General features: G+C 48.5%; 2 protein-coding genes across 2 annotated transcripts; one reads left to right on the forward strand and one right to left on the reverse strand.

Moving 5' to 3' along the window:
* Positions 1-1,851: 1,851 nt before the first annotated feature.
* GPR27 (G protein-coupled receptor 27) lies at positions 1,852-3,977 on the forward strand. Its single transcript, XM_064433064.1, has one exon. It carries the CDS (start codon positions 1,963-1,965, stop codon positions 3,103-3,105), a length of 1,143 nt encoding a protein of 380 aa, XP_064289134.1. The 5' UTR covers positions 1,852-1,962; the 3' UTR covers positions 3,106-3,977.
* A 10,821-nt stretch (positions 3,978-14,798) lies between these two features.
* PROK2 (prokineticin 2) lies at positions 14,799-23,047 on the reverse strand. The gene is made up of 3 exons (XM_064433072.1): positions 22,846-23,047; positions 18,664-18,789; positions 14,799-15,756 (listed from the first exon to the last, which is right to left on the reverse strand). The coding sequence occupies exons 1-3, from the start codon at positions 22,939-22,941 to the stop codon at positions 15,631-15,633; spliced, it is 348 nt and encodes a 115-aa protein (XP_064289142.1). The 5' UTR covers positions 22,942-23,047; the 3' UTR covers positions 14,799-15,630.
* Positions 23,048-26,004: the final 2,957 nt, after the last annotated feature.

Consider the following 26,004-nt stretch of genomic DNA (forward strand, 5'->3'; position numbering starts at 1 on the left):
CACCTATTTTTTTCCCCCCTCTCAGGATTTCTTTGGTCTCCTAACACTGCAATAAATAATGGACATAAACTAGATCCAGGGGCGAATTAAGTCCTGTGTGAAACAGATTGCCCTTGACACATCTTTGGGCCAAAGTCTGCCTTCGGTTCCCCACTGTTAAAATGCCAGGAGTTCAGCAGAGCTGCTCTGGACGTCTGGTGGCACGATCAGGGTCAGAGCCTGGTCCCTGCTACATGCAGAAAGACTTTCTGAAACCAGCCTGAAAGATCTGCTTGAAAGCTGCTCCACCAACCTTCACTTTTGGGGCTGATGCAGATGATTTAATCGCTACAGTTTCTGGAATAACGCTGAATTTACTGATGGCTTTTAATAGAATGCTCAGAAAGGATTTCAGACGTGTCCTTCACAAGAGGCCATGAAGGAAACTCAGTAATAGTACGATAATTGCATTAGCATCTCCAGTGAGCCCAGGGCCGTGCGTTGGTGCGTGCCTTACAAGGCACGCAGAGAGGCCTTGCCCTACATACACAAGGATGGCAAAGTGGGAGAGAGAGGACAAGGATCTGCATCTCGCTGGCCTACATTAAACTGCCCGTTGTAAACCCGCACCAACAGCACAGGTGCATCAGCAGATGCTCTGTGCTAGTCGGGTCAAATGGGGTTTATCCAGCTCACAAAACCTGCCCAGCCCTCTGTGGGTCCTGTGTAACTAAGCCTGGGAGTTGGTAAGCCCCTGAACAGCACAAACATGGAGAGCATCCTGTTTGTTCTTAAGAGCCCTAGTCAGACCCCAAATGACAGGTTCCCCTAGGAACCCAACTGTCAGGATCCTGACTTGCAGAGGCATCTTTTCCTTGATGTTCACGCTGAAACATTTGCCCTGTAAGCTTGCTGCAAGCCTCCTTCCCCTCCAAACCCCCCTGCCAAGCAAGGGACAGCACACCCAGATGCTGCACTGCAACAGGTGCTGCTGGACTTGCCTGGCTTGCGAGCAGGAAGTTAAATGGCCATTTAATATGGCCAAATCTAGCAGAAGCACACTGGTGACTGTGACACGGGTGTATCACTGATGCGTGGCTGTGTTGAACCAACACACATGCTATAGGTACCGCTATGCGTCTATATGGGATTATACACACATGCACACCTGTCTTGTGCCCAGATACACTGTCTCCATCAGCTGTGAATGGCATTACGCTCGCCAGAAGGGCATGCAGGGGATCCCCGCCACGGCCGCTGGAGCCGGACACCTCACCGCATCCCACCGCATCCCACCGCACCCGCGGCTGCCCCCGAGCGCCATCCCGGCACTCGCCCCCGGCGGGAGAAGGGCGGGGGCCGGGGGTCCGGCTCCGCCCAGCCCAGCCCAGCCCCGCTCCCATCCCCGCTGCGGCAGCGGGACCTCCGCGCCGCTCCGCGCCGCTGCGCGCCGGGCTCAGCCCCGCGCTCCGCAGGGGCCGGGCTGCGCGGGGGGCGGAGGCGTGGGCGGAGGGACGGAGGAGCAGCAGCAGGAGGAGGGAAGGGAAAAAGGAGGGAGAGAGGGAGGGGGATTTACCCCATTGTCCTCGGCGGGAGCTGGGCAGAGCCGCCGCCGCCGCTGTGCGCAGGCTCGTCCGGCCCCTCGCCCGGCGCGGAGGAGCAGCCGCCGGCGGTAAGGGGAGGCTCCGCTGCGCTCCGCGCCCCGCGCTCCCCCCCAGCGCATCCCCGATGCCCCCGGGGCGGCGGCGGCGGCGGGCGCGGAGCTAGCGCGGGCGCGGGAGCCGCATGGCCCGCGGGGAGCGCGGCGGCAGCGCCCCGCCTCGCCGGGGCGGCCGGGGCGGCGGCGGCAGCGCGGCGGCGGCTGCGGGCATGGGGGCGCCGGGCGGCGCGGCCCTCGGCCCCGGCGCGCTGCCGCGGCGCTGAGCCCCCGGCCCTGCCCGCGCGGAGGAGGAGAGGAGGAGGAGGAGGAGGAGGAAGGACCCGATGGCGAACAGCAGCGAGCTGGGGAGCAGCAGCAGCCCGCACCTGCCCAACGCCGGCGGCCTGCTGAGCGCCTCCGGGCTGAAGCTCGCCACGCTGGGGCTGATCCTCTGCGTCAGCCTGGCCGGGAACGTGCTCTTCGCCTGGCTCATCCTCAAGGACCGGCACCTGCACCGCGCGCCCTACTACCTGCTGCTGGACCTCTGCCTGGCCGACGGGCTCCGCTCGCTCGCCTGCTTCCCCTTCGTCATGCTGTCGGTGCGCAGCGGGGCCGCCTGGCCCCACGGGCCCCTCAGCTGCAAGGTGCTGGCCTTCCTGGCCGTGCTCTTCTGCTTCCACGCCGCCTTCCTGCTCTTCTGCGTGGGGGTCACGCGCTACATGGCCATCGCCCACCACCGCTTCTACGCCAAGCGCATGACGGGCTGGACCTGCCTGGCTGTGGTGTGCATGGTGTGGACCCTCTCCATGGCCATGGCCTTTCCCCCCGTCTTTGACGTGGGCACCTACAAGTTCATCCGGGAGGAGGAACAGTGCATCTTCGAGCACCGCTACGTCAAGGCCAACGACACGCTGGGCTTCATGCTCATGCTGGCGGCCGTCATCGCCGCCACCCACCTGGTCTACATCAAGCTGCTCTTCTTCATCCACGGCCACCGCAAGATGAAGCCGGCCCAGCTGGTACCGGCCATCAGCCAGAACTGGACCTTCCACGGGCCGGGAGCCACCGGCCAAGCGGCTGCGAACTGGACGGCTGGCTTTGGCAGGGGGCCCACGCCGCCCACCCTCGTGGGCATAAGGCAGGCCACCCACAGCCAGATCAAGAGGCTGCTGGTGCTGGAGGAGTTTAAGATGGAGAAAAGGCTCTGCAAGATGTTCTACATGATCACCTTGCTCTTCCTGCTGCTCTGGTCCCCCTACATTGTGGCCTGCTACCTGCGGGTCTTCATAAAGGCCAGCTCCATCCCCCAGGTGTACCTGACCACCTCTGTCTGGATGACGTTTGCCCAGGCAGGGGTCAACCCAATCCTCTGCTTCATCTTCAACAAGGAGCTCAGGGTCTGTCTCCGAGCCCACTTCCCATGCTGCCAAAGCATCCAGAGCACCCAGGGCACCATCCTTTGCGATCTCAAGAGCTTTGGGATGTAGGGGGGCTTTTCTCTTTCTAAAAAAAGAAAGATGGATATAAATTTCCATGTTTCTGCATATGAGCTCAAGAGAGTGTGACCTGTGGGGGACATACTAAACCACCACCCAGCACCCAAACCTTAGGCTGTAAGAAGCTATTTTATTTATTTTTCTATATTTTGCGTATGCTCTCTTCAGAACATAACAGGTTGCTGTCTATGGGAACAGGTACTTGAGCAGAACACCCCCAAACCTTAGGCAGTAAGAAGCTGTTTTTTTCTTTGTGATTGTGTGGTTTTTAAAAACAAAACAGGGCTCCGAGTTTCTGGTCTTGCTTCTAACGTTTCTAAACATGATTCCAACAGATACGGATTAAGGCCATGACATTTTTTTTTGTTTCCCTATTCCTGTCTGTTTTGATAAAGGCTTAACAATTTTACTCATGTAATATTTGATAAGGGCCAAGACAATTTTATACTAAAGTTATTTTTGATGACCTCAAGAGGTGTTGTTTTATTATTATTTGATTTTAAGTGAAGAACATGAAGAGGACGTTCCTAATGTGGTCAGAAGTCAGTTTTGGTGGGAGCTGTTGGGTTCATTCATTCTCAAATGGTTTGAGTATTTGAAGCCGTTAGTTATAACTTTTGCTTGACATGCAAACAGTGTAGAACTAATTTCAAATTTTCTTGTTGCACTATTAATTTGGTAATATTTCAGAACTATTTGTGAAACGTGATTTTAAAATACCAACTTTAAAAATAAGCAACTATAGCAGTTTTTAAAACCTAGATTGAAATTCATATTTTACTGCCTTTATAGGAAGTTATCTACAAACCTGGGTAATACTTGTACATTTTGACTGTTTTCTTTAATAAAATATTGAAAACCTTTACTGTATGTAATTGTTTCAGAATGGCAGCATTCTGCTTTGCTGACAAATAACTTGTGTATGTGGAAGGTTGTATGTCTTGTGTCTGAGTAGATTTCACAGCTAAGGTTATTATGGACAAGCACAATCCTTATTTGCTGTTAGATCTCAATTTAGGTGTTTATACCAATAAAAGTGACTAAAGCTATTTTTAAGAAGACTTAAATTCATGATGGGCAACAGGTTTAAATAGCACAATTCTTTGTGTCTGCTGAAACCAAATTTCTGTTGTAGCAAATTGCTCTTTTGTTAACGACAGAAAAGAGTGTGTAATTGTGGATGGCTAATTTTAGGTGGCAAAGCAGTTTTTTAATGCTGTGGCTTGGTCAATACCATACTCATTTATAAAGTGTATTCTTAATGGGAAGCTTACATTTATTAAGCATGGCATTTTAACCTGCTCTGTTGTTCTACAGAAATGTCTCTGGAAGTATTTCAGCCAGTAACCTGGTGGCAGGATCCTGGCCCAACTTCTTAGCTATCTCAGAGGAAGCTGTCCCTGAGGTGCTTCCCCTCTCTGATGGAGAGAAACATTTAACAAACATGTGCTGGAGCAATCACACAAAATAGCAGGGATACAACCTCTGTTTACATGAAGAAATCTGCATCTGTTGAGTATTTCTGTAGAGAGTAGTCCAAAACTGGTAGGCATCAGCTGAGAAATAGTTGTCCTGTGACTATGAAGGGAGCACAGAAACATGGCAGATCAGAGGAGGGCAAAGGTGGCAGCTTCAGATTGAGGCAGGGAATGAAATGAGGTGGGGCTCCTGGTTTGGTTTAAGTCTTGTTTTCCACCCCCAGCTGGGATTTGGACACCAGAAAGGCACCATTTCCTGCAGTGCATAAGGAGAAGGTTGCAATTTGAGTTTTTTGGTGCAGTTGCGGTACCAATGCTGCCAGAACTGGGCTCAGAAATGTGACCATGGATGGGGTCAAAGTGAGACTTAATGATCATTTCTAAAGCATCTTGAAAATGCACCTGGGTACAGAAGGAAAGCTGTCACATACTTCAGATCACAGCAGCAGCTGGTTATCAGTGCTAATTCTATTTTCAGGCTGGAAAATAAGATGATAGCTTAGTGAGTCTTGGAGAGTAATGGAGTAGAGTTGTGTTACAAAGACTGTGGGGCAAGGCATGGATGCTCTTGCTGGGAACTGTGTTCCAAGTGTACTTTATACCCCTGATTTACTTTTAGGTCTTTTCTGCAGGGTTCCAACTTTTGGAACTTTTCTCCTATTTCTCTCAGAAGCTGCCTACACAGTAGGGGCCTAGGACTGTGATCTGTAACTCAGATCTTGCCATCTTTTTCCTAATCGTGCTGGTAACCAAGCCAATATTTTCTTTCTCTTTACTCTATTAAAGATGTCTGATGTTTTGGCATCCTCTCTCTCTTCCAGGCTATAAGTAGTATGGTTATGATTCTATTTAAGCCACAGAGATGGGAAAATAGTTATTTTAAAACCTCCTTAAATGCTGCAAGGACCAGATTTTTCACTTCTAGAAAAAAATGAACACAAGTTGTAGAGTCAGTAGTATATGTGGGGGATGAAAACTCACCTTTGGGTGACCCGATGGTTTTATTTAGGTTTGGCTTATCAAGCAGTGCTGCTGTATTGAATCCCAGCCTCTGTGCAGAGGCATCCCCTGGCTCATTGATGGCCTCACAAGATGGGTGAGTTGGTTCTTATCTGGTGAAGATAACAGGTGCTATGCTGTCACCCATCAGTGGCAGCCAGACCCAGCCTTGCTACAGCACAAGCATACAAAAAGAAAAAAAATTATCTGTATACCATGCCTTCTGCTTGCACACAGCTTCCAGGGCTGTCTCAGGACTCCTGTTATACTCTGAGGGCAAAATCACTGCTGTTTGAAGTTAACGTTTGAAGTTAATTTTATATTTTAGGTACTTGTGATGTCAGTCAGATTATGATCCAGGCTGTGGTAGTACAAAAGAGAAGGAACTCCAGTTGCTTTAATTCAGGGTTTAGATGGGTGTTCTACAATAGGGCTTAATTCCAAAAGATGTGAAACTAAATATCAAGAACATGGCAGAAAATTAAGGAGTATTCAGTGCCAGCACACCAAAAAAACACTGTGCTGGCTGAGAGTGCACCAAGAAAGTATGGAAAACCAGGAAGGGCTGGAGAAGCACCACAGGATAAATATTCCTTCTGAAATCTGAGAAAATATAAGAAAGTTAAAAAAAAATAAAAAAGGCACTTCCAAAGCAGCATTCACATAGCAGCCTTTAGTCTGCATATAGGGAAAGTGGGTCACAGAGATTAAATGCTTTGACCAAGATCAGAGAAGGGGTGTCGGGGAGGATAAAAACCTGCTCTGGATTAAAAAAACAAAAAGAAATAATGTTGGGGAGAATGGAATGAGCACAGGCAGAGATAGTTGTTGCTGTATGGACTGTGAGGTGTGGCTGTAAATCCTCCATCCTGCAAAAACCAGAGCATTTTCAGTCTCACTCAGAAGTGCCAAGGGCTGAGACTCAGTGAGAGCTGGGCGTTAATAATTACTCCCACATGAGAAGCTGTTGCTGCTTGTACAAGTCCTGGGCTCTCTTCCAAAAACTCAGATGGTTTGAACCCCTCTCCCCATCCCCACTGACCAAAACACAAGTACTTGGGAGGTTTGGTGGGCTGCACAGCACTGGGGCTCTCCCAGCTCTCCCACTGACCTGTGCTTCTCCAGAATGTACATTCAGTCTTCTCTCCACCCCTCCAGGCAGCTGCATGATAGTTTTCCATATTCTGGGCACCACGAGTGCTGAGTACCACAGGAAATACCAATATCATCTCCCCCAGAGATTCTTCACAGTCTGGCTCAGAGGTCACAGCATGCTGCTTCTGCATATCTGTGGTGAGGGATTGCAGTTGTGCTGAGAGCTGCTCCAGAAAAATCTTGACTGCTGCTGGCATCTTCACTCACTCCCCAGGTATTTAACACATTCCTTACAAGCATTTCCAGTCAAAATCTTGAAGTCAGCAACAGTTTTTGGTATAGACTTAAATGTCAGGCCAGCTTGAAAAATGGCCCTGGTCTGAAATCCCAGTTAGCAGCTAAGATGATCTCTGATTTACAGCACTCAGTGCCTGCAGTACTCTGGGGTGCTTGTAGCTCTGCTGTTAGATTTGGAAAGAGTTTGCTGGGAAAGGAGCTGAAACATTTGGCCTCAGCCAAATTGCGTTGTTGGGTAAAGTCTCGTTCAGTGGTCGTGCTGGAGGTGAAAGATGAGCAGGGAATGTGTAGCCCACAAGCTGTCATCATTTGCTTTTTCAATACCAGCTCTGCACAGAGGAGGCAAAACTGCCTCCCAAAATGGTGTGAAGCCAGTAGCCTCAAGGAAAAGGGCAGGAATTTGGCTCAGTCTGATAGCAACAGTTCTTTCCTGAGGCTCTACCTGGATGTGATGCAGCTACATCTTCAGAAGGCTGCTCTGCCATATGCTGTGGGACTGCCCTGGGACATGCTGTGCAGAGCTCAGAGGAGAGCAAAGCTGGCATTTTCCCTCTTTTCCCAGAAAAGGATGTGGCTGGGCCTCTGCCACTCACCCCACATGGTTAAGCACAGACACCTTGCTCTTTGAAGGCACCTGCACTTGCTCAGAATTGCCAAAAAACCGCCCTGAGGGAAGTGGCTCCAGACAGAGTAACAGACACAGATTGGCAGAAGGCAATGCTAAGTGTCACTTCATTAGCTCAGGCTGCAGATTGGATCGTTCCACACAGTATCAGAATACCCCAGAAACCTTATTAGACAGTTATGCTGCTAATCAAAAAATTATTAGAAACATGGCAGGGGGGCTGTTTTCTGATAGAGGTTTCCTAAAGTCATCATTTTTTGCACAGCTTCCTTTGTAGTTGCTCAAAACACTTCACAGGCTATAATTAACTCTATTGTGATAGGAACCAGGAAGCATTTCCCATGCTATGATGTTCTTATGCTTCAGAATATTAAAAAATAGATGACATGTTGAGGAAATGCAGCCATCCGAGAAAAGCCATCCGTGAAGGTGGTCTCCTAAAAGCTGGTGCTGAGTTGTGCTGGGTTGGGGCTGTGCCATGGATATTTACCCCAAACCTCCTTTCATGCTGGTGACCTCTGATGCCATGTCATTCCTGAAGGATTTGTGTGGGGTAAATCCTTATCCATCAGTTGTAGAACTGCTGACCGGGAGCTGATTTTCCAACTTGACATCTGTGGCACTCTGACTTTCCCCAGAGCTGCTGATGCTGAGCATCTCTGAGCCTATTTTCACTTGGTACAAATCATTAACTGCCCCACACCTCAATGCTTTATCCCAAGAATAATTAGTTATTCACCTTTCTAATGCAGAGAACCACTGATGGCAAGAGCATTATCAGGGGTGAACAATCGCTGACTACACAAGCTTTCATCACTTTAAAGTCAAGCTCAGCCTTTCATGCAAGCTGTTGCATTTCTGTATTTCTATTCATGTTTAATGCCCTCAGCACTTGCACTCTGTCTTTGATCTCGAGTCATGCATGGCTGTACTGTGGATCTATTTATTGGAAGGCCACTGCATTCAGTGCCACATTTTTCTCATCTGCTGTGACCAGGTTGATAGCACAAAGCACTTTGTGTAGGAGGCTTTCAAGTTCAAAGCTAGTCTTGCAAGGGCACAGGGAAGCTGTGAAGTCACAGCTAATTTTAGGCAGTCATCATGGCATTCATAGAGTAGGCAGAAATCAAGAGATTGCCCGGTGGAGAAAAGCCCATCCTAAAGTTTCTGAATGTTATCTACTGGTATGTCATTAAAAAAATAATCCTCTGTTTGTGTGAGGATGATTAACCATTGGAACAAATCATCCAGAGAAAAAAAAATGGATCTTCCATCTGTGAGACGTGCAGTGTGAGCCTGCGCGCCTGCCCACGGCGCACCTGCCCAGAGCCTGCTGCCCGCCCAGCCAGGGCCCTGCACGGGGTCTGGGGCTCAGCCCCAGCACACAGGCAAGAAAAAGCAATCAGAAACAGCACCAGAACCCTCTCTGTCTCAGGGTGATTCACGCCTTCCTTTTGCTAACTGTTTTACAACACCCATTTTAGCATAGCATATAAGCAACAGTGCGTGCTTCTCTCAGAGATTTTAGCAGAGGTAGAGCTAAAATGGCTTTTTCATTAAGGAGGGAAAGACAGGAAGATTCAGAGGAAGGGCTGAAGTCTGGGTGCCTTCTGACAGTGAGAGAAAGAGGAAAGATTTAGTGGAATATTACCTCACTGCATCGAACCACTCAATCTGTCCCCATCTGTCACTGAGCACTTGCAGGAGGGTGCTGGAAATGAAATGCTGAGTAGCTTGATAGTCGAGTAAATCAACTGGGCTTTTTCCTTTTCCTTTCCCTCCCTCATTAGGCTTTGCACGCTCACACTGCACAGCAGGTCCCTCAGTGCTGTGCCCAGGGTGAGGGGACAGCCCCCAGTGCCTCAGGGCTGCAGTGGCCCTGGGGCACAGAGACCAGCTCAGGGTGCCCACAGGGCTGAGCTGCCCCTGGGAGCAGATCCAGCAGAGCCCCAGGACACATCTGAGTGTGGAGGAAGATGGATGAAGAGGGAATATGTTTGGCCAAGCTGCAGTGACTACGGGGGGAGAATGTGGCACCAGAGCCAAGGTACCAGCAGCATCACAGGCAGAGGTAAAGCTGGAGCTGTGAGAGCAAGGAGGGACATGTTTGGGCTGAGCATCACCAAAGGGTGGCCCAGCAGGGCAATGAGGGAGGCTGCAGGAACTGGGCTCTGCTGGACAGGCATTTTCTTACTGTTTGTGCAATATCTGTCTGAGCCTAAGTGCTGATGCAAACCAAATCCAAATAGTTGAAGGCTCTGTTGCAATGTGTGAAAGGTTTGTTAGCGACTTTAGAAAGTTTAATGAAAGGGTGGGGAAGGGAGCTTGAATTAGGAAACCACCACAGTCAGGGAATTTTGCTGTTGGATTTGAAGGGGTGGGGGACCTTCCTGTCAAGGCTTCATCCATGTGAGAAAAGAAATTGGAGAGGAAAAAATTAAGAACCTACTAATTCTACAGGATGTGGTGAAACTTTTGGAAAGAGTGAGAATGTTGGCAGCTGCCAACTGATGCCTTTCCCTGAGCTGACCCTTCTGGTCCCATGAAAGAGGTCAGAGGTGTGCTCTGCTGCCTGGGCTCACATGTAGCCTGGAGGAGTAAATAAAGGGTGAATCCTGCCCGCCCTGGAATGAACATCAGCTTTGCTGGTTTGCAAACTCCTTGCAGCAAGAGCCACATCTGCCCGTTTGCGGTGAAAGAGCCCACAAATCTCTGCATGAAATGACATGAGTGCACTCACATGTGCAAGAGAAAAAGTAAATAAAGAAGCTTGCTGGGCTGGAACCAGGCCATATTTTTAGTGTGCTTCTGCACTGTGTTACTGCCTTGGGATTTACAAAGCCACATTATGCATTAAAAGCAGATTTAATCCTTTCAGTGTGTTACGATGCTATGGCAGAGGCACGGCACCAGAGTTTGGGAGACCCGGTGGAATTCCCAGCCTAGGAAGAGAGACACTGCCCAAGCAGGGCAGAGCTCTCCAGGGGTCCATGGCCCATCCTTCCTGTACCATGGGCTGGGGTGGGGGCAGTCACTGCATCCCAGGCTGGCTCAGGCTGCAGTGATCCAGGTACAAGCTAAGTGCAGCACAGGCACTTGCTCTGTGTGGTTTGGGAGATTTGTGAACTTCTGGGGACAGTAACTCACTGATATCTGGTGCCTTGATTTGATTGCATGTTTGTTAGGAAAAGGGAAGCAAGGTGTTTGGGGTGGAGCATCAGTGCTCTGGGAACTCCTGGCACACAATTAATATACACAGAGTTTCCCAGGTTTTGCAGAGGAGAATTTCTGTCCTTTTGACATTGTGCTTGCCTTCATTTTCTGCAACACTAAGCTGCTCACACTCAGATTTTTGGGAAATCCCTGTCACAGAGGGGTTTACGCCTCTCCTGTGTGGTTTTATTGCTCTTTCCTCCTCTCCTGCACACTTTGCTGTCACCCTGCATTGTACATCTTGTCACAGAACAAGCTGCCATCCATCCTTCTCCCTTCAGTGCACCAGGATTGCTCAGCTTCAGCCTTTCCCAGCCCTGATGACAAGGCAGAGTGACCCAAAGGCTGCCACATCCTCCAAGGCAGACATGCCACATGGGGAAAGCTGCCCTGCCAAATCCTTGGAATGTGTCCTACTGTACTGGGCTAGGTCTGCCTGCACTCAAGACTCTCCTTGAGGAACCACAGGTGATTTGCTGATGTGCATTAAACTCATCTCCATTCCTGTGCTCAGAATTATTGATCAGTCTAACGACTGTACCCCTGCTGGTTTGCCATTTCATATCTATGTAACAGAGAAAGGCACATTGATTTTGCTGTTATCAAAATCCTCTTGCATTTGCACAGTCTATTCTCTTCCTGCAATTTTCTAATTCCTTCTGGAAAACACATTACACATTGTCAGGATCAAAATCCTGAGACATCTTGTTTAAATCAAGGGATTCTTAGCACCTTCTGTTTCTTTTGAATATCCATCTGTGCAGAAACAACAAATCCCAGAGCTGTTGGGGTAGGGGGAGGCACTGGCAAGGACCTTGGTCTGGGGTCACACTTGCTGCTGTCATCCTTTGGTTTGGTGCATTGTGCTGATGGAGAAAATGAGCTCAGTCCCTCCTGACAAGGAATGTTACATGATCTTCAAACACACTAGAGCTTTGGGGTCACAACAAGGCTACAGTTTCCCACACAGCTACAAACTAACAGTACCAACAATAATCACTTTTCTTACCTTGAAGTGTTCTCCACAGAAGTATGCATTATTCCCTTTTATCTTCCCAAACACCGTGGTGACCTTGAGCCAGTTCATCTCCTTTCAGTTTCTAGTTCTGTAAAACCAGTATTTGACCTGTCTCTTCTGTATGCACCCACTCAGATTTGAGTCCCCCCTTGCCACACAACCAGAACAATTTACTTTTGTGTCACCTCTGTAACACTGTTTTTTTGAAGTGGCAGAATTTTCCAGGGGTGAATTGTGGCCAGGAGGATGCAGATGAAGCTGAGTTTAACTGGGCTTGCTGGTGCTCAGCAGCAGAGCCTTCCCTGCACTCCCCCAGGCTCACAAGTGTGTGCTGGCTCAGCCAGCTGTGCACCCTCAAACCCTAAACACCTTGTTTCCTCTTTCCTAATAAGCACCTAATCAAATTAAGGCAGCAGCTCATTATATGTGATGGTGCTCTTTCCTGCAAGGCCTCTTTGCTAACCCAAAATCTGGCAACAAACATGAAAATGCCTCCAGTGTGGTGGGCTATCAGTGTTATTCTATAGCATATCTGTAATATCAATATTCATATAATATTAAAAATTAATGCACACGTTTCTATTAATAATGAAATTACTGCAATATTAATAAAGTTAAAACACACGTTGGCACAGATCTAAGTGCAGTGAGTAAAGGGAAGTGCTTAAACCAGCCTCTCTCTTCACAAGCTGTGGGTATGGGGAATGAGGCTTTTCCCCTGCACCAAGGAGGTTCCAGAGCTGCACAAGTTCTATTCTGTTCTGTTTTCTCATCTGATTTCTCCTGCTAGGGCCTGTCCCCTTCCTTCCTTCAAGGCAGGTGAGGAAGCTGTCCCTGGCCTAAGAGGGCACTACATAAAACTTTTTGTGGCAAGGTTGGCTTGAGGCTGGCCACCTTTTCTGTGGGTGATCCTGAGTCACTTGCTGTGCTCCTCCAAGCTGGCTCCAGGGAAAAGCAGAGGGGACTGCAGGGACATTCACATTTGGAAATACTTGTGGTCACTGGTTTGCCTATTATCAGAGTAAAGCAAAGGTAAAAGGTGCCCTCCCAGCCCCTTCCACTGCAGACAGAAATTAAAGGGCCTTTGCAGGTGTGCTTGGGAGAGGAAATCTCCCCTAGGATGGGAGAAAAGATAATTAATTGATTAGGGCAGAGTTTAGGAAATAATGGGGATGCAAAAGCTAAATCTTCCTTCCAGAATGATTCTCTCAAATCAACTAACCTCCATTGTGAGTGTCAATTAATGGAAATTAAATTACTAAAAGGGGAATCGTAATAATTATTGCCAAGTGAATATAGTAGGGATGTAGGACAGCGAGGTTTTGACTTTATCTCTCCTACATCAGCAGGGAAGGTGTGGAGAAGCCTCTCAAGGACAAGTATGGGATAAGGCATCTCTCAAAGCTGCCCCATGCAAATACCCTGTCCAGGAGTGTCTGCAGGAACTTCCACTGCTATAGATGGTGTGAACTTTGAACGCCTGTAATTGGGGCTGTTCTCATTACCCAGATAAATGCTTCATCCCACAAGTTAATTGGCACAAATTACAACTGTGAAGTTGCTCTGCTCTTGTCTGATAAGCTCTCCTAGGATTTGGCAGGTCTGAGGCAGTCCTCAGGTACAACTGTCCACTCTTTTACAACGACATAAACCAGGGCTCCTGCCTTCAGTGGAGGCACTGGTGAATTAGGCCAGCAGGAGATGAGGAGCAGGGCTACTGTTTCCTCCCATGGTTCATTTTTTGTGCTCTGATTTTAAAAAATGGAGCAAGAGATGGGACACAGGCACATTTGGACTGCTCCTATTTTTCCACTTGATTTTGTGTAAATTGAAGTCCGTGGTACTGAGCTTATTTTATGGGGACAGACATGGACAAAAAAGTGACCCCCACGCTTCCAGTGTGCTCCTCCTCTGCAAACCCAGCCTTTGGGGATGCACAGGGTGTTTGGGGAGCCCCCCTATTTAGTGACAATGGTAGAATCAGGCTTGGGAGTTGGTTTTAAATCCAGGTTATGGGAATTTCTGCAGTGCTGGCTTGTCACTTTGAACTCAATAAATGACTTAGCCTTTCACCAGCCCTTTGGGTTAGTGCTGAGCCCCTCTGAGACCTCAGATCTAATACAGACACTTTGTACCTGATCACATTAATGAGAACCAGATGTAAAATTACCCTTTAGTGGCACTTCAGTCCTTTTTTTTTTTTTTCTATCACCACTTGCACAGCTGCAGTATCACCACTGCAAAGGGGGAGGCAAAATTCAAAATTCAGAGGCACTGGAGTGGGTACACTGGGGATGGGCTGTCTTCAGCCAGGAGGATACAATCTCTCAAAACTTTTATTTCCCTAACACATGCAGAATCCATGAAGATCTGGCAATAACTAATCCAGTTATACTTTTCTGTCTCCCAAGGAAGGTTGTGGAGCCCACAGAAGGTACTTGGTAACTCCCAAGGATGTTTCTCCTGTCAGTTTTACAGGTCTGGCCTTGACACAGTGTGCTCACTTCTCCAACCCCCCCATCTCACCAGCAGCAAAGCACTGATTGTTGAAAGATGAATGACTTCACTTTTCCAGTTCCAGCATATGTTTGCATGTCTGAGAGCAAGAAACATGTGAATCTCACACAAACTGTTGGAATTCCAGCTCTGGGGACTGACAAGTAAATATGAAGTCACACAGTGTTTCATAGAAAACCCACAAATCTTATGTTTGCTGGGCTAAAGTTGGTCCTTTTAGGGACAAGCCAAGAAAAACCTCTTGTATTATTTACATCAAGATTCCTCCAAATTCTGAAACTGCAGCTCGATTGAGGAATTCATGCCTTGTAAACTACAAGTTTCCCAAGAAGCAGCCAGAGGCACATAATCTTTTGCTAAGCTATCCATAAGGAGCTCTGCTAGCTTGGGTGAATCAAGTATGGGATAACAGATTATACTGAATAAAAATGAAAAACCACAATGACAAAATAATGTTATAATATTAAAATAAATCAAATCATACACTGCCATTATTCTGATACAGAATTTTTGCACAGCAAATTTGATACATATACAAGAAGTCAGGCAGCCTGTTACAATAAACTTCAGGGTTCCTTTTGTCTTTACTATAAACTACATCTTAATACATAGTTTGAGATGATCAGGTAGTTTTACACCAATTCAAGTAACAACAACTTCTCATCTTAGAACACAAAAATAAGTAAATCTTTTAATGCTCTGAATACTGAAATGTTTTGTTTCCACGTGCCACTTTTTAAAAGTGTAAAAACTACATCTATTGGTTAAACCTTTACCCTAGAGGTGTGCCTAACTTACAAATAAAATTATATTAATAAAGATACGAAATGCAATGTAAATACAGTTCTTTTGGCAATTGTCATATGCTTCACACTATGCAGTTATCCAACTCTCAGTTCAATTCAGGTATTCCAAAGTGGAAAGGTGTGGCCAAAGTTTTCCAAAACTGGCAATAAACTTGGATTTTTTCATTCTGGGGTTAAACAAGAACCATGAAACCCACAAAACAGCTCAGGAATGGTCAAGCCCCTGCCCTCATAAAGAGTTTTGCTCTAGTAAAAATGTTGTTTGGCTACCCCAAAATGAAATCATCCTCCACTGCGAGTCCCTCCTGAAAACCTTGGCCACAACAGCAGCGTCTCATCTCCAGCGGATGTTGGTGAGGCAGGGCAGCGTGGTGAAGGGTTTCCCCTGGCAAGCAACCCTTTCTTTGTGTCACAACAACGAGGGAACGAAAATACTGAGCGGCTCTTTCTAGTGCGGAACAGTTCCTGCTAAAAAAAGGCGTCTTCTTTCCTGAAGTCTGGTAAACACCTGAACCTGCTGTGAGGAGTCCTGAGGCAGGCCAGGCCCGGCAGGCACGGGCAGGTGTGGTGCATCCGCCGCCCGGAGAACGGCACCTGGGGACAGAGCAAGGGCATCAGCAGTGCTGGCATTGGTTATTTTTGGCTTTTCACAAAGGGGATGGGACTGCTGGGGTACGTTCCTTGAGCTTTATTTGCAGCATCAGCCTCACGACGTGGTTGAGACAATAGGAGGATGGCAAAAGCTTACCTACAGCCGGCAGCAGCCAAAGATTTCTTCGTTACAGAGCATTTAAAAACTTTTTAGCTAATAGCATATTTAATATTTCCCACAATCAGTGACAGGGAGAGTCACGGCACTGGTGGCTGGGGGGATGAAAGGGGAGGAATAATGGGGATATGGGGAGTGCTGCCCAGTTCCCTCCCTTCACAGCCAGAGTTCCCCAGGAGCTGCAGCACAGAGCAGATGGCAAAGGCAGCCCTGTTGTACACCCAGCCCAGCCACGGAGAAGAGCAGGATGTTAGCAGTCATGTTGCTGTGTGAATCTACATCTGTGACACATGTTCTCCATTTACTCCCATTTCATAAAGGAGTTTGTTGTGAAACTACACTGGCCTTTAACATCACGTTTTGTGGTGCCACTGTGCAGCACTTTCTGTGTGTCCCAATCCTGCCTTGTCACATGGCACAGAGCAGGAACCTTGGGATCCCGTGGTAATCATGCTGGAAGGGACCTCTGGAGGTCACCTCGCCTGACCTCCCTTTGAGCAGGATCCTTTCCACCACAGGGCAGAGGTTTCTCATTCCATCCCACCCTCTCCAGCCACATTGTGCTGCAGGGAGCACATATGGAGCACATTAGACAAATTTAATTGTGCCGTGACATGCACACGCACTGACAATCCTCAACAACTTGGTCACAAGCTCTGTCTCTTGCAGGAGCCAAAAAGGGCAGCCCAGTGGGAAGTGTCTGGGAGCTGTGGTGCTGCCAGCTGGCAGCACACACTGAGCATTCCCTGGATGCAGCAAAGGAGGCACAGAGGTGCAAAGCCTCTGCCACCAGCCAGGCAGGCAGCTCTAATTCCCTCACTTCCAGATTTCTGTGTGGTTGAAGCCTAACATTTTAATATTCCAAGACTTTCTTGTGTCACTGTACAAATTTTGTCTTTAAGGAAGTCCTCCACTCATGGTGCCAAGCACCAGCCTGACTCCAGTGACACCCTGCTGGGGACAGGGGGTGGCCAGAGGGCTCACATCCCCTGCAGTGCCCTGGGCCAGCACCAGCACCATCTGAAGAGCAGCTCCAGGGCAAGAGAGGTTGTGGGTTTCCCTGTGCACCAACCTCCCACACCTGCTGGGGACTCCCCATGGGAATCACCCCACACCCAAAACCTGAGCTCTCAGCCTTCTGACAGCTCAGGTGATTTGTTCTGAACATTCCATTGCTGCAAGGAAATGTTCCTTTCATTCCCCATGCTGCCAAACCTCACCTGCCTGCAAACCCTGCCTGGCCCTGCCTCAGACCCAGCCTCGAAATTCCAGCTGGGACTGCTAATGGCATCAGTCCATCACCATCTAGTTGTTGGGAAGGAAACTAGAAGGTGGAACCCCAGCTGCCAGCCATCTCCTCCAGTTATCTCCTGGCTCCCCGAGGTGCCATGGCCATGGTGGTCCCTGCTTTTGATCTATCCTGCAGGTAAATGAAAAGTTTTGGTGATCAGGGCACCCAGCTACTCCCTACACAAGTATTTACAAGAAAGGAACCACTGAGCTAACCCTTCATCTTCAAAATAACCTCATTTCATGTTCTCCAGTAAATCAATTTGCTTTGTGTTTCTCAGGAAGATCAGTGGAGAAATTAAAATTAACCTCATAAAGCTTATAAACATCAGTGACTTAGTGTCTGGGGTGGACAGGCATCTACTCTGTAATTATGCAGGCAATCAGCTTGAAATATATCAGACAGTTTAAATTATTGCCCAATAACAATAAGCTCATAAAACCCTCTAGAAGACAATTTCTCTTATCCTAATTCCTGGTAATGGAAAGAGCCTTGCAAGAAGAAGGCAAGAAGAAGGCTACATTACATAGTAAAAATGACCATTTAGCCCCCAATATCACAGCAGAAGTTTTAAAAATTTAACTGCAATAAAATAGAGCCTTAAACTTCCTAAAGCTGAGAAAATAAACTGAGAAGCCAGGCCTTGGGGGAAACAGTGAGAGAGGCAGCTAACTAGCTGCACATTTATGATCTGGATTTATTGCCTTATATCTTCCACTTGTGATGACTCTTGGGCTGTGCTCTTCCCTGAGGATGACTCTGAAGTTCATCAGGTTCTCAAGCTCCCTGGTAACAAGCCATTCAGTCTTTTGTGTTTTAAACAAGCAGCTTTTTTCATACTGCATAGCAAATACATAATTACATAGCCTTAAATAAATGCACTTGTTAAAATCATTGTATTACTAATACAGTGTGTGTGTGTATGTATATATACATAGATATTTAAAATTAATAGGTAGAACAGAAACAAAGAGAGCCTGTGGGCACTTTTCCAAATGTGTGGGAACACTTTCTCAACACACCAGGTGCCCCAACACCAACTGGTGACATTTTTATGCCTGTGACAGGATCTTGTCCAATGCCACTGGGGTTGGTGGCACTTGCTGTGCTCCTGCCCACACCAGGAGGGATTGGCAGGGCTGGGCTTGGGAGCTGCCAGCGCTGTTCTGGATCACGCAACAAAACAAAGCAGCAACAACAAACTAATAAGAAAACAATCTGGGAAGCGTGTAGTGCTTTCATCCTCTGATTCTCTTCAGCATAATTCTGACAGTAATGCACTTCCTTACGTAGGTACCTTCATCTCTGTTCCCATACAGATGCAGGTGGCTGGATATTGTAAGGAATGGGAAGCATCCCTGCCTTTCCACCATGACTAGGCTTTACACCATGAGATGTACAGCTCAGGACATTCCTCCAGCCCCCCCGGCGAGGTACTCACTCTGTGGCTCAAGGGGTGGCACTCGTCCCCCAGGTTCCCCATGGGGGTGCACATCCTGAGGCTGCGGATCCAGAGGCTGACGGCGCAGCACATCCCGCCCCCGCACTGCTGGTCTCGCTCGCAGGCCTGGAGTTCAACACAGCGTTAAGCAAATTACATTAATAATAAATGCAGTCCAGAAATAGGATAGATCAGGTGCTCAGGAGCTGCCTCTGGCACCCCTAAGTTATCATGGCTCATTAAGGCTGAGTAATAAGATTTAAGGCTGATTTGCAATACTTGTGTCTCCCATGGATTGGAACGTGCAGGCTCCTGGCACAATTTGGTGTTAGACCAGGTTGTTTAAAGCCAGAACCACACACAGAGCTTCTCTGGGTCAAACCCAGGACTGTCAGTGGTTTACAGTCCAAACTTCTGAGCACTGATAGACCATGGCACGTGCCACTCATTTTCCCAGCTCCCAGATCAGTGCCTGAGTGAGCTCAGGCAGGAGCAAGCACCAACCAAACTTGTCACCAAAAGAGTCACCAAACCAGTCTTATGGAGAAGCTGAGATAGGAAACCATCCATTAATTGAATGAATTTTAGGGAACTATTCCTTCTAACTTCATATGATAATATCACGGTTGTGAGTGCCCTTGCAAGACTGCATGAGAGTTTTGTTAGAGAAGTCCAAGTGGAAGTAGCTAAAACAGAAGTTGAAATGTGGATTCTGTGGTTGTTATCTATAATTACACACAGCTAAAAGAGGTCTTAAGAAAAGCTTTGCATAAGAGTCCACAGCCAAAAAAAAAATGCTGCTGTGGTAGCATTCCCCTTCACGGGAGGCAAAATAAAAATTTTAGCCACTTACCCAATACAGCTTAGATAAGCAAAAACCAAAATGAAAACTAGTGGGTATGTTTTAAAACCCACAAACCATGAAGAGCAATTGGCGCATTAGGGTTTGAAAACAAGCTACTGTACATCTTTCAGTTGCTTTTTAATCAAAAGCTTATATAGATTTAATGCAAAAACCAGTCTCCTTCCTCCAGTGAGAAATGACATCAGTTAAAGGTCCTGCTTACACCCCAAACTGATTAACTCACTGCTCTGGGTGTCTGGCAGCAGCAGTGAGAGATGGAAGGCACTGGTCAGCACTACGTAAATGGGAAACTCATAAAAACATACGTAAATGTTGATAACAGCTCTGGGGAAGGCACATTCCCGGAGTAAACATGCTCTTGAGGGAAAAACTCACTGATCTTACCTTGGGATTTACATGATAAATGGCTTTAGACTGTACTCACTGGGTAAATATTGCACTGACCAGCAGAAGCCAGATCAAAATACAACTTTAAAGCTCAGTCAGTAGTTTAGGAAGAAGCTGTTGCATTAGGATCATTATTAAATAGTGTGTGTGACACAAACATCTCCTAAACACAGAGCTCTGTGCTGCAGGTAAGCCCAAACACAGAGCATTTGCTTACAAGACTAATATGGCCATAAAACTACCACTCCAGCCTGCCAGGTAGATAATACTCACTTTTTAACCTCTCTCTTTAAAAAAAAAATATATAAAATAATTTTAAAAGCACTCTAATTATATTATTTTGCCGTAGTCACAAATAAAAATGCAGCTTCTGTGATTTTGGCTGCCCCCAGCACACTGCTGGGGTGTCCACTGCTCAGCTGGAGTCACAGGCTCTGCTGTTTCTCACCTGCCAGCTCCCGACTCCCTTTTGTTCTCAGTTATATATCTCAAACTCCATTCATCTCTGTGGGACTGGTTCTGGGGTGAAATACCACTCAGTTGGAAAACCCACCTGGGTATGTTCTAGCAAACAAGAGTCTTGAATGTCCAGGCTGAACAATTTCTTTCCTGACCTCACACACACATATTTACATCTGGCAGAACTTTTAAGGCTCCCTTTCCAAAAAATGTATGACAAGTTTTGAAAATATTCAACCCAAGTGTTCCTGCCCACACCTTATCTGCAATGTGTAATTCCTGCTGCTGCTCCTAAACTTCCCCAAACACCACATGAGCACCTCATTTAAACACAGTTTGCTGGAAAATCAGCCCAAGAATATGTCCCAGGTGAAATGCCAGCTGCAAGGAAACAGGTTTCAGCACAAGAACCACCACTGAATTGAGGAAAGTTTGAAAAAAGTCCTTAAATTGCAAAGGAAAAACACCTTTCAGGCTCAGGGGTTGGGGAACACCTACGTCAGCTCTCATCTGAGATTTCCCTGTTCATCAAAAGCCAAAAATGCATCAAAGTGGTTTAAGCAGAAATGCTCTGCAATAGTTAATAAAGTAACATTTTCTAGTTCTAATCTATTTTTACTTTTTGCATCTGCCTTGTCCTTGAGCTATTATTTAGTGCCTCACAATTACTTTATTTAATGGATTAATTATGCTTTAAAGGTGTAGCCACAACTCTAATAACAGATAAACTCCTCCTCTGCTGCTGGGAATGTTTCTACTTAGAAAAAACTTTCAATCCTCAATTCTTAAAAAATTCCTTCACATTCTCTGCTCTAAAAAAAATAATCAGTCCTGGGAACTGATCTGACTTTCAGAGAAATGCCCACAAGCTGTTTCATGGACTTCAGGGGTCTGGACAGGGAGCCTGGACAGCCACAGAGAAATCCACTGCTGTGAGTGCAACTTCTGATGGTTACAAAAGACATGTGAGCTCTCAAAGGAATGCAAATGCTGAGTTATTAATCCAAAGCAAACACTTAAAAAATCATTTAACTAAAAAGTGATGCAACGCTTTGGGTTAAATAACATCTTTAGGAAAAAAAAAGTATTTTCACAACCAGAGCAAATCTTGAGCCTAAAAACAACAACAACAGAGACTTGTTTGCTAGGGGTGGCTATTGAGGGGGAAAAGCAACACAGCCATAGACAAAGAAAATAAAAGAAGGAAAACCGAGTTTTCCGAGGACTGTAATCCTGCCCTGAACACGGAGGGGCTGGAGGAACTTGGGGAGCACAGCGGGCACTGCAATGCCCTGAGCCAGACCCTCTCAGGGCAGGTTTGGGGACAGCTGCGTGCAGGGAGATGGGAGACAGCTCCAGCCCTGACAAAGCAGCAGGAATCTCTGCACGCTCTCAGACCAGCCTGGAAACCCCCCTGAAGACATCCCTCACCCCAAAGGAACAGACCCCACGTTGTGGCATCCCCTCATCTCAGAGACTCACAGTCCTGGCATTGCCCACGGCAGAGACTGACACATCCTGGCATCACTCACGGCAGAGAGACCCCCGGGCTCTGACAGCGCTGAATCCAGACCCACCCGCAGCTCCGGGCGTCCCTCATCCCCAGAGATGCCACGTCCGGCATCACTTATCCCACACGGACCCCCAAACCCTGTCACCTCTCATCACCTGGCGCTGCTTTCCCTCCCACGTCCTCGTTATCACCTATCCCAGCTCTGGCCATCCTTCACCGCGCTCTGCACCGCTCCGTCCTGGCATGGCTGAGTGCGGGCAGAGCCGAGTCTCGGCAGCGCTCACACGGAGAGCAGCTCCGGGCATCCCGCGGGGCAGAGCGCTCCCCTCTCCGGGCATTCCTTATGGCAGAGCGCTCCCCTCTCCGGGCATTCCTTATGGCAGAGCGCTCCCCTCTCCCTGGGCATCCCGCGGGGCAGAGCGCTGCCCTCTCCCTGGACATTCCTTATGGCAGAGCGCTGCCCTCTCCGGGCATCCCGCGGGGCAGAGCGCTCTCCTCTCCGGGCATCCCGCACAGCAGAGCGCTCCCCTCCCCCTGGGCATTCCTTATGGCAGAGCGCTCCCCTCTCCCTGGACATCCCGCAGGGCAGAGCGCTCCCCTCTCCGGGCATCCCGCAGGGCAGAGCGCTCCCCTCTCCGGGCATCCCGCACGGCAGAGCGCTCCCCTCTCCCTGGGCATCTCGCAGGACAGAGCTCTCCCCTCTCCGGGCATTCCTTATGGCAGAGCGCTCCCCTCCCCGGACATCCCGCAGGACAGAGCGCTCCCCTCTCCCCGGACACCCCTTATCCCGGGCAGTTCCCGCTATCGCTCCCCGCCAACAAACCCCGACTCCCGTCCCCGCCGCGGCAGAGCCTCTATCCCTCCCTCTATCCCTCCCTTCCTCCCTCCGTCCGTCCGTCCGTCCGTCCCTGCCGGCGCGGTCCCGTCGGTGCCGTCGGTGCCGAGCGGCGGCGCTCACCCCGGTGATGACGGCCCCGTGCCCCGCGGCCAGCAGCAGCCCCAGCAGCCCCAGCAGCCCCAGCAGCATCGGCGGGGCTCCGCGCAGGCTCCGCATGGTGCGGTGCCGCGGCCCCGGCGCTCCCCGCGGGCGCGGTGCGGCGCAGCGGAGCCGGGCTCGGAGCCGCCCCGCCGTTTTAAAGCCGGGGCTGAGTCACCCCCGCCCGGCAGCGCCGCGGCCGCGGGCGCCGCGCACACACCGCGCCCAGGTGCGCGGCTGCGGGCGGAGGGACGGGAGGGGGAACATCCCACAGCATGCTGGGGACATCGGCTCTGGGGGGCCTGGGCTGGGGGGAAACATCCCACAGCGGTTCTGGGGGAGGAACATCCCACAGCGGTTCTGGGGGAACATCCCAGCGCTGGTGGAAAATCCCACAGTGTGGCTGATGGATTTTCCACAGCAGGCGTGGAAACCTGTGTGGTTTCCACAGGGCTGGCTGGGGTTCACCCTCTAGCAGGTATGAGGATGTCCCACAGCAGGTCTAGGGATTCATCCCAAGGCTGGTTATGGATATCCCACAGCAGATTAGGCAGCAGGGAGGCATCCAACAGCAGTTTAGGGGGGAAACATCCCACAGGAAACATCCCACAGCATATTGGGGACATCATGCAGAAAGTCGGGGGCAGGACACAGCAGGTATTGAGGAGATCCTGCAGCAGGATGGGGGCATTCCACAGCAGGTCAGATCACATCCCACAGTGGGGCAGTGGTAGCCCACAGCCACTGGAGCCAGCACTGACCAGTGCCCATGTTCCCTCTGCTCCCTGGCCAGCAGCAGACCCAGACCCAGCATTGGCCCTGCTCCCTCTGTGAACAGGAACCACCTGTAGCCCCCAACCCAGCCTCTGCTGACACTGGCAGAGCTGTGGGCATGGCCTTGTGGGGACATGCAGGCTGTGCTCATCTTGTCTGGGACAGAGCAGCATCAAAAGTGCCCCACAGTCTGAGTAAGAATTGGACCAATCCCAATCTCTGCTGGAAGCCCAGAACCCCTTTGAATTCCTGTTCTCCTGTGGTTCTCCCTCCTTGCCACAAGCAGTCTCTGCCTCTGCTGAAGCCCCCCAGCTCCCATGGCAGCCAGGGGCACAAGAGAACAACAGCTCTCTTCTTCAGCAGGGCTGGCTCCCACCGAAGATCCATGGGAAGACAGTGAGGAGAAGGAGTACTGGGAGCAGAGAGCCCCATTCCAGGAGCTGTGTCCCACTGGCTCCTTCCAGCACAAATGCCAGGCCATGCCCTCATGGTCTCAGTGAGCACCTATTTCTATAGGCACACCACTGAAATTCAGCACAAACCAAGCCCTGACCACTAATGGTGGTTCCTTGGGGCATCTCCATCCTCTGTGAGAGGAGGACATCACTAAAACACATGGAGTATTTGCTTCCCTTCTTCTCTCACTCCTTCTCTCTTTTCCTTACTTTTCCAGCTCTTTATGCTTCTTTTGCCTTTCTTCTCCCAACTCCCTTTCTATCCCTTTCCCTGCCTCTCTGTTCCTACTTTCATCTCTCTCTCTTTATTCCACTCCCCTCCTCCAGCATGTCCCATTCTTACAGGCAGGTCCCATTTTTCCTAGATTTTTCAATTTATATTTTTGTTCCAACAGGGAAGGCCTGTTGGCCTTTCTCACTCCATTTCTTCTCCATTTTCCTTACTTTTCCAGCTCTTTGTGCTTCTTTTTGCCTTTATTCTCCCTCTTAACTCCCTTTCTATCCCTTTCCCTGCCAGTCTGTTCCTACTTCCATCTCTCTCTTTACTCTACTCCCCTCCTCCAGCGTGTCCCATTCTCACAAGTAGGTCCCGTTTTCCCCAGATTTTCCAATTTATATTTTTATGCCAAGAGGGAAGGCTGAGCCCTTGCAGAGCCCCCGTTTCCCTGAGCCCTCAGCCAGGCAGGTTCCTTGGCTGAAGGGGAGCAGCAGCAAGGAGCCTCCCTCGCTCCCATTCAGCTCAGCCCTGTCAGGAGCTGCCCCATCGACCACTTGCTGGCCTCCCCTCGGGGGGTCAGTCTGTCTGGAGGTGTTTTCATGACAAATGTGGCCTTTTTGGGTGCTCAGGGTGATCTCGTACAAGTGCACTCAAGATAAAGATGGGCTGGGTAAATGGGGTTTACTCCGAGGATGCTTTGAAAGCAAATTGGGATAAGGCAATTTTGACGTGAAAGGATTAAAAATAACTGGGATGTATCCTTAGCTGTTGTAAACTCATGTTGCTGCATGAAGCACTGGCAGTTTAAACCAGGTGAAGGGATTAGCTTATTTTAAATTCTGTTTGTATCCTAGAAACTAAAAATGAATGTAAGCCAGGAATGATTATTTTCACAATCTCCAGGTGTCCAGAACTTCAAAAACAAACAATCACTCTAAACCTCCTGATCCTCTAAAAACACTATAGAATTGAGGAGAAATAATAAGGGGGAAGGGAAGAATTTTGTGCAGGCTTGTGTAGACTCAGTAATTTCTTGTAAAAGAAATTTGACATAAAGAGTGTCATTTATGAAAGGTTGTCAATCCTGAGCCTGGAAGGGCAGCATTATACATTACAATGGGGATGCTACAGACTTACTAGAAGCCACCCTAATGTGAATATTCTTACTACCAACTTGAGCTAAAGCTGGTTTGCTATCAGAAGAGACCATTCACATCTATATGGCCTTTAGATGACTACACAATTGTACTGAGATATTAATTAATTCCAATTAAATAATTCCTGTTCTTAAAGAAAAGGTGAAAGCTGAGGAGATTAATTTCTGAATTTCAGTGTCATTACGATTGTTTTACTGCAAAAGTAGTAGAAATCCAAATCCACAATGTGTCTTTAATGTAAATCCTGACAGTGCCCATCTCATGAATGCAGTTGGTGGGTCTGTCTGGTTCTTCTCAAAGCCTCAATTTTACTGCAGACTATCTATGAGTAGACATTCAAATAATTATTTGGCATATTCAAGTGATAATGCACTACAGAATTTTGAAGACTAAGAATATGAATACATCAGCTATCTAAAAAGATAATTTTCTCATAAAAGAATTGAGAAGAAGCATGTAATGTGAGACAGGAGAATTATCTTTTTGTCCTAAAAACTCTCTTAATAATGACAGTATCTAATTTGTCTAATCTTTGACA

Source organism: Passer domesticus, chromosome 9, assembly GCF_036417665.1.
Source record: "Passer domesticus isolate bPasDom1 chromosome 9, bPasDom1.hap1, whole genome shotgun sequence".
Lineage (NCBI taxonomy): Eukaryota > Metazoa > Chordata > Aves > Passeriformes > Passeridae > Passer > Passer domesticus.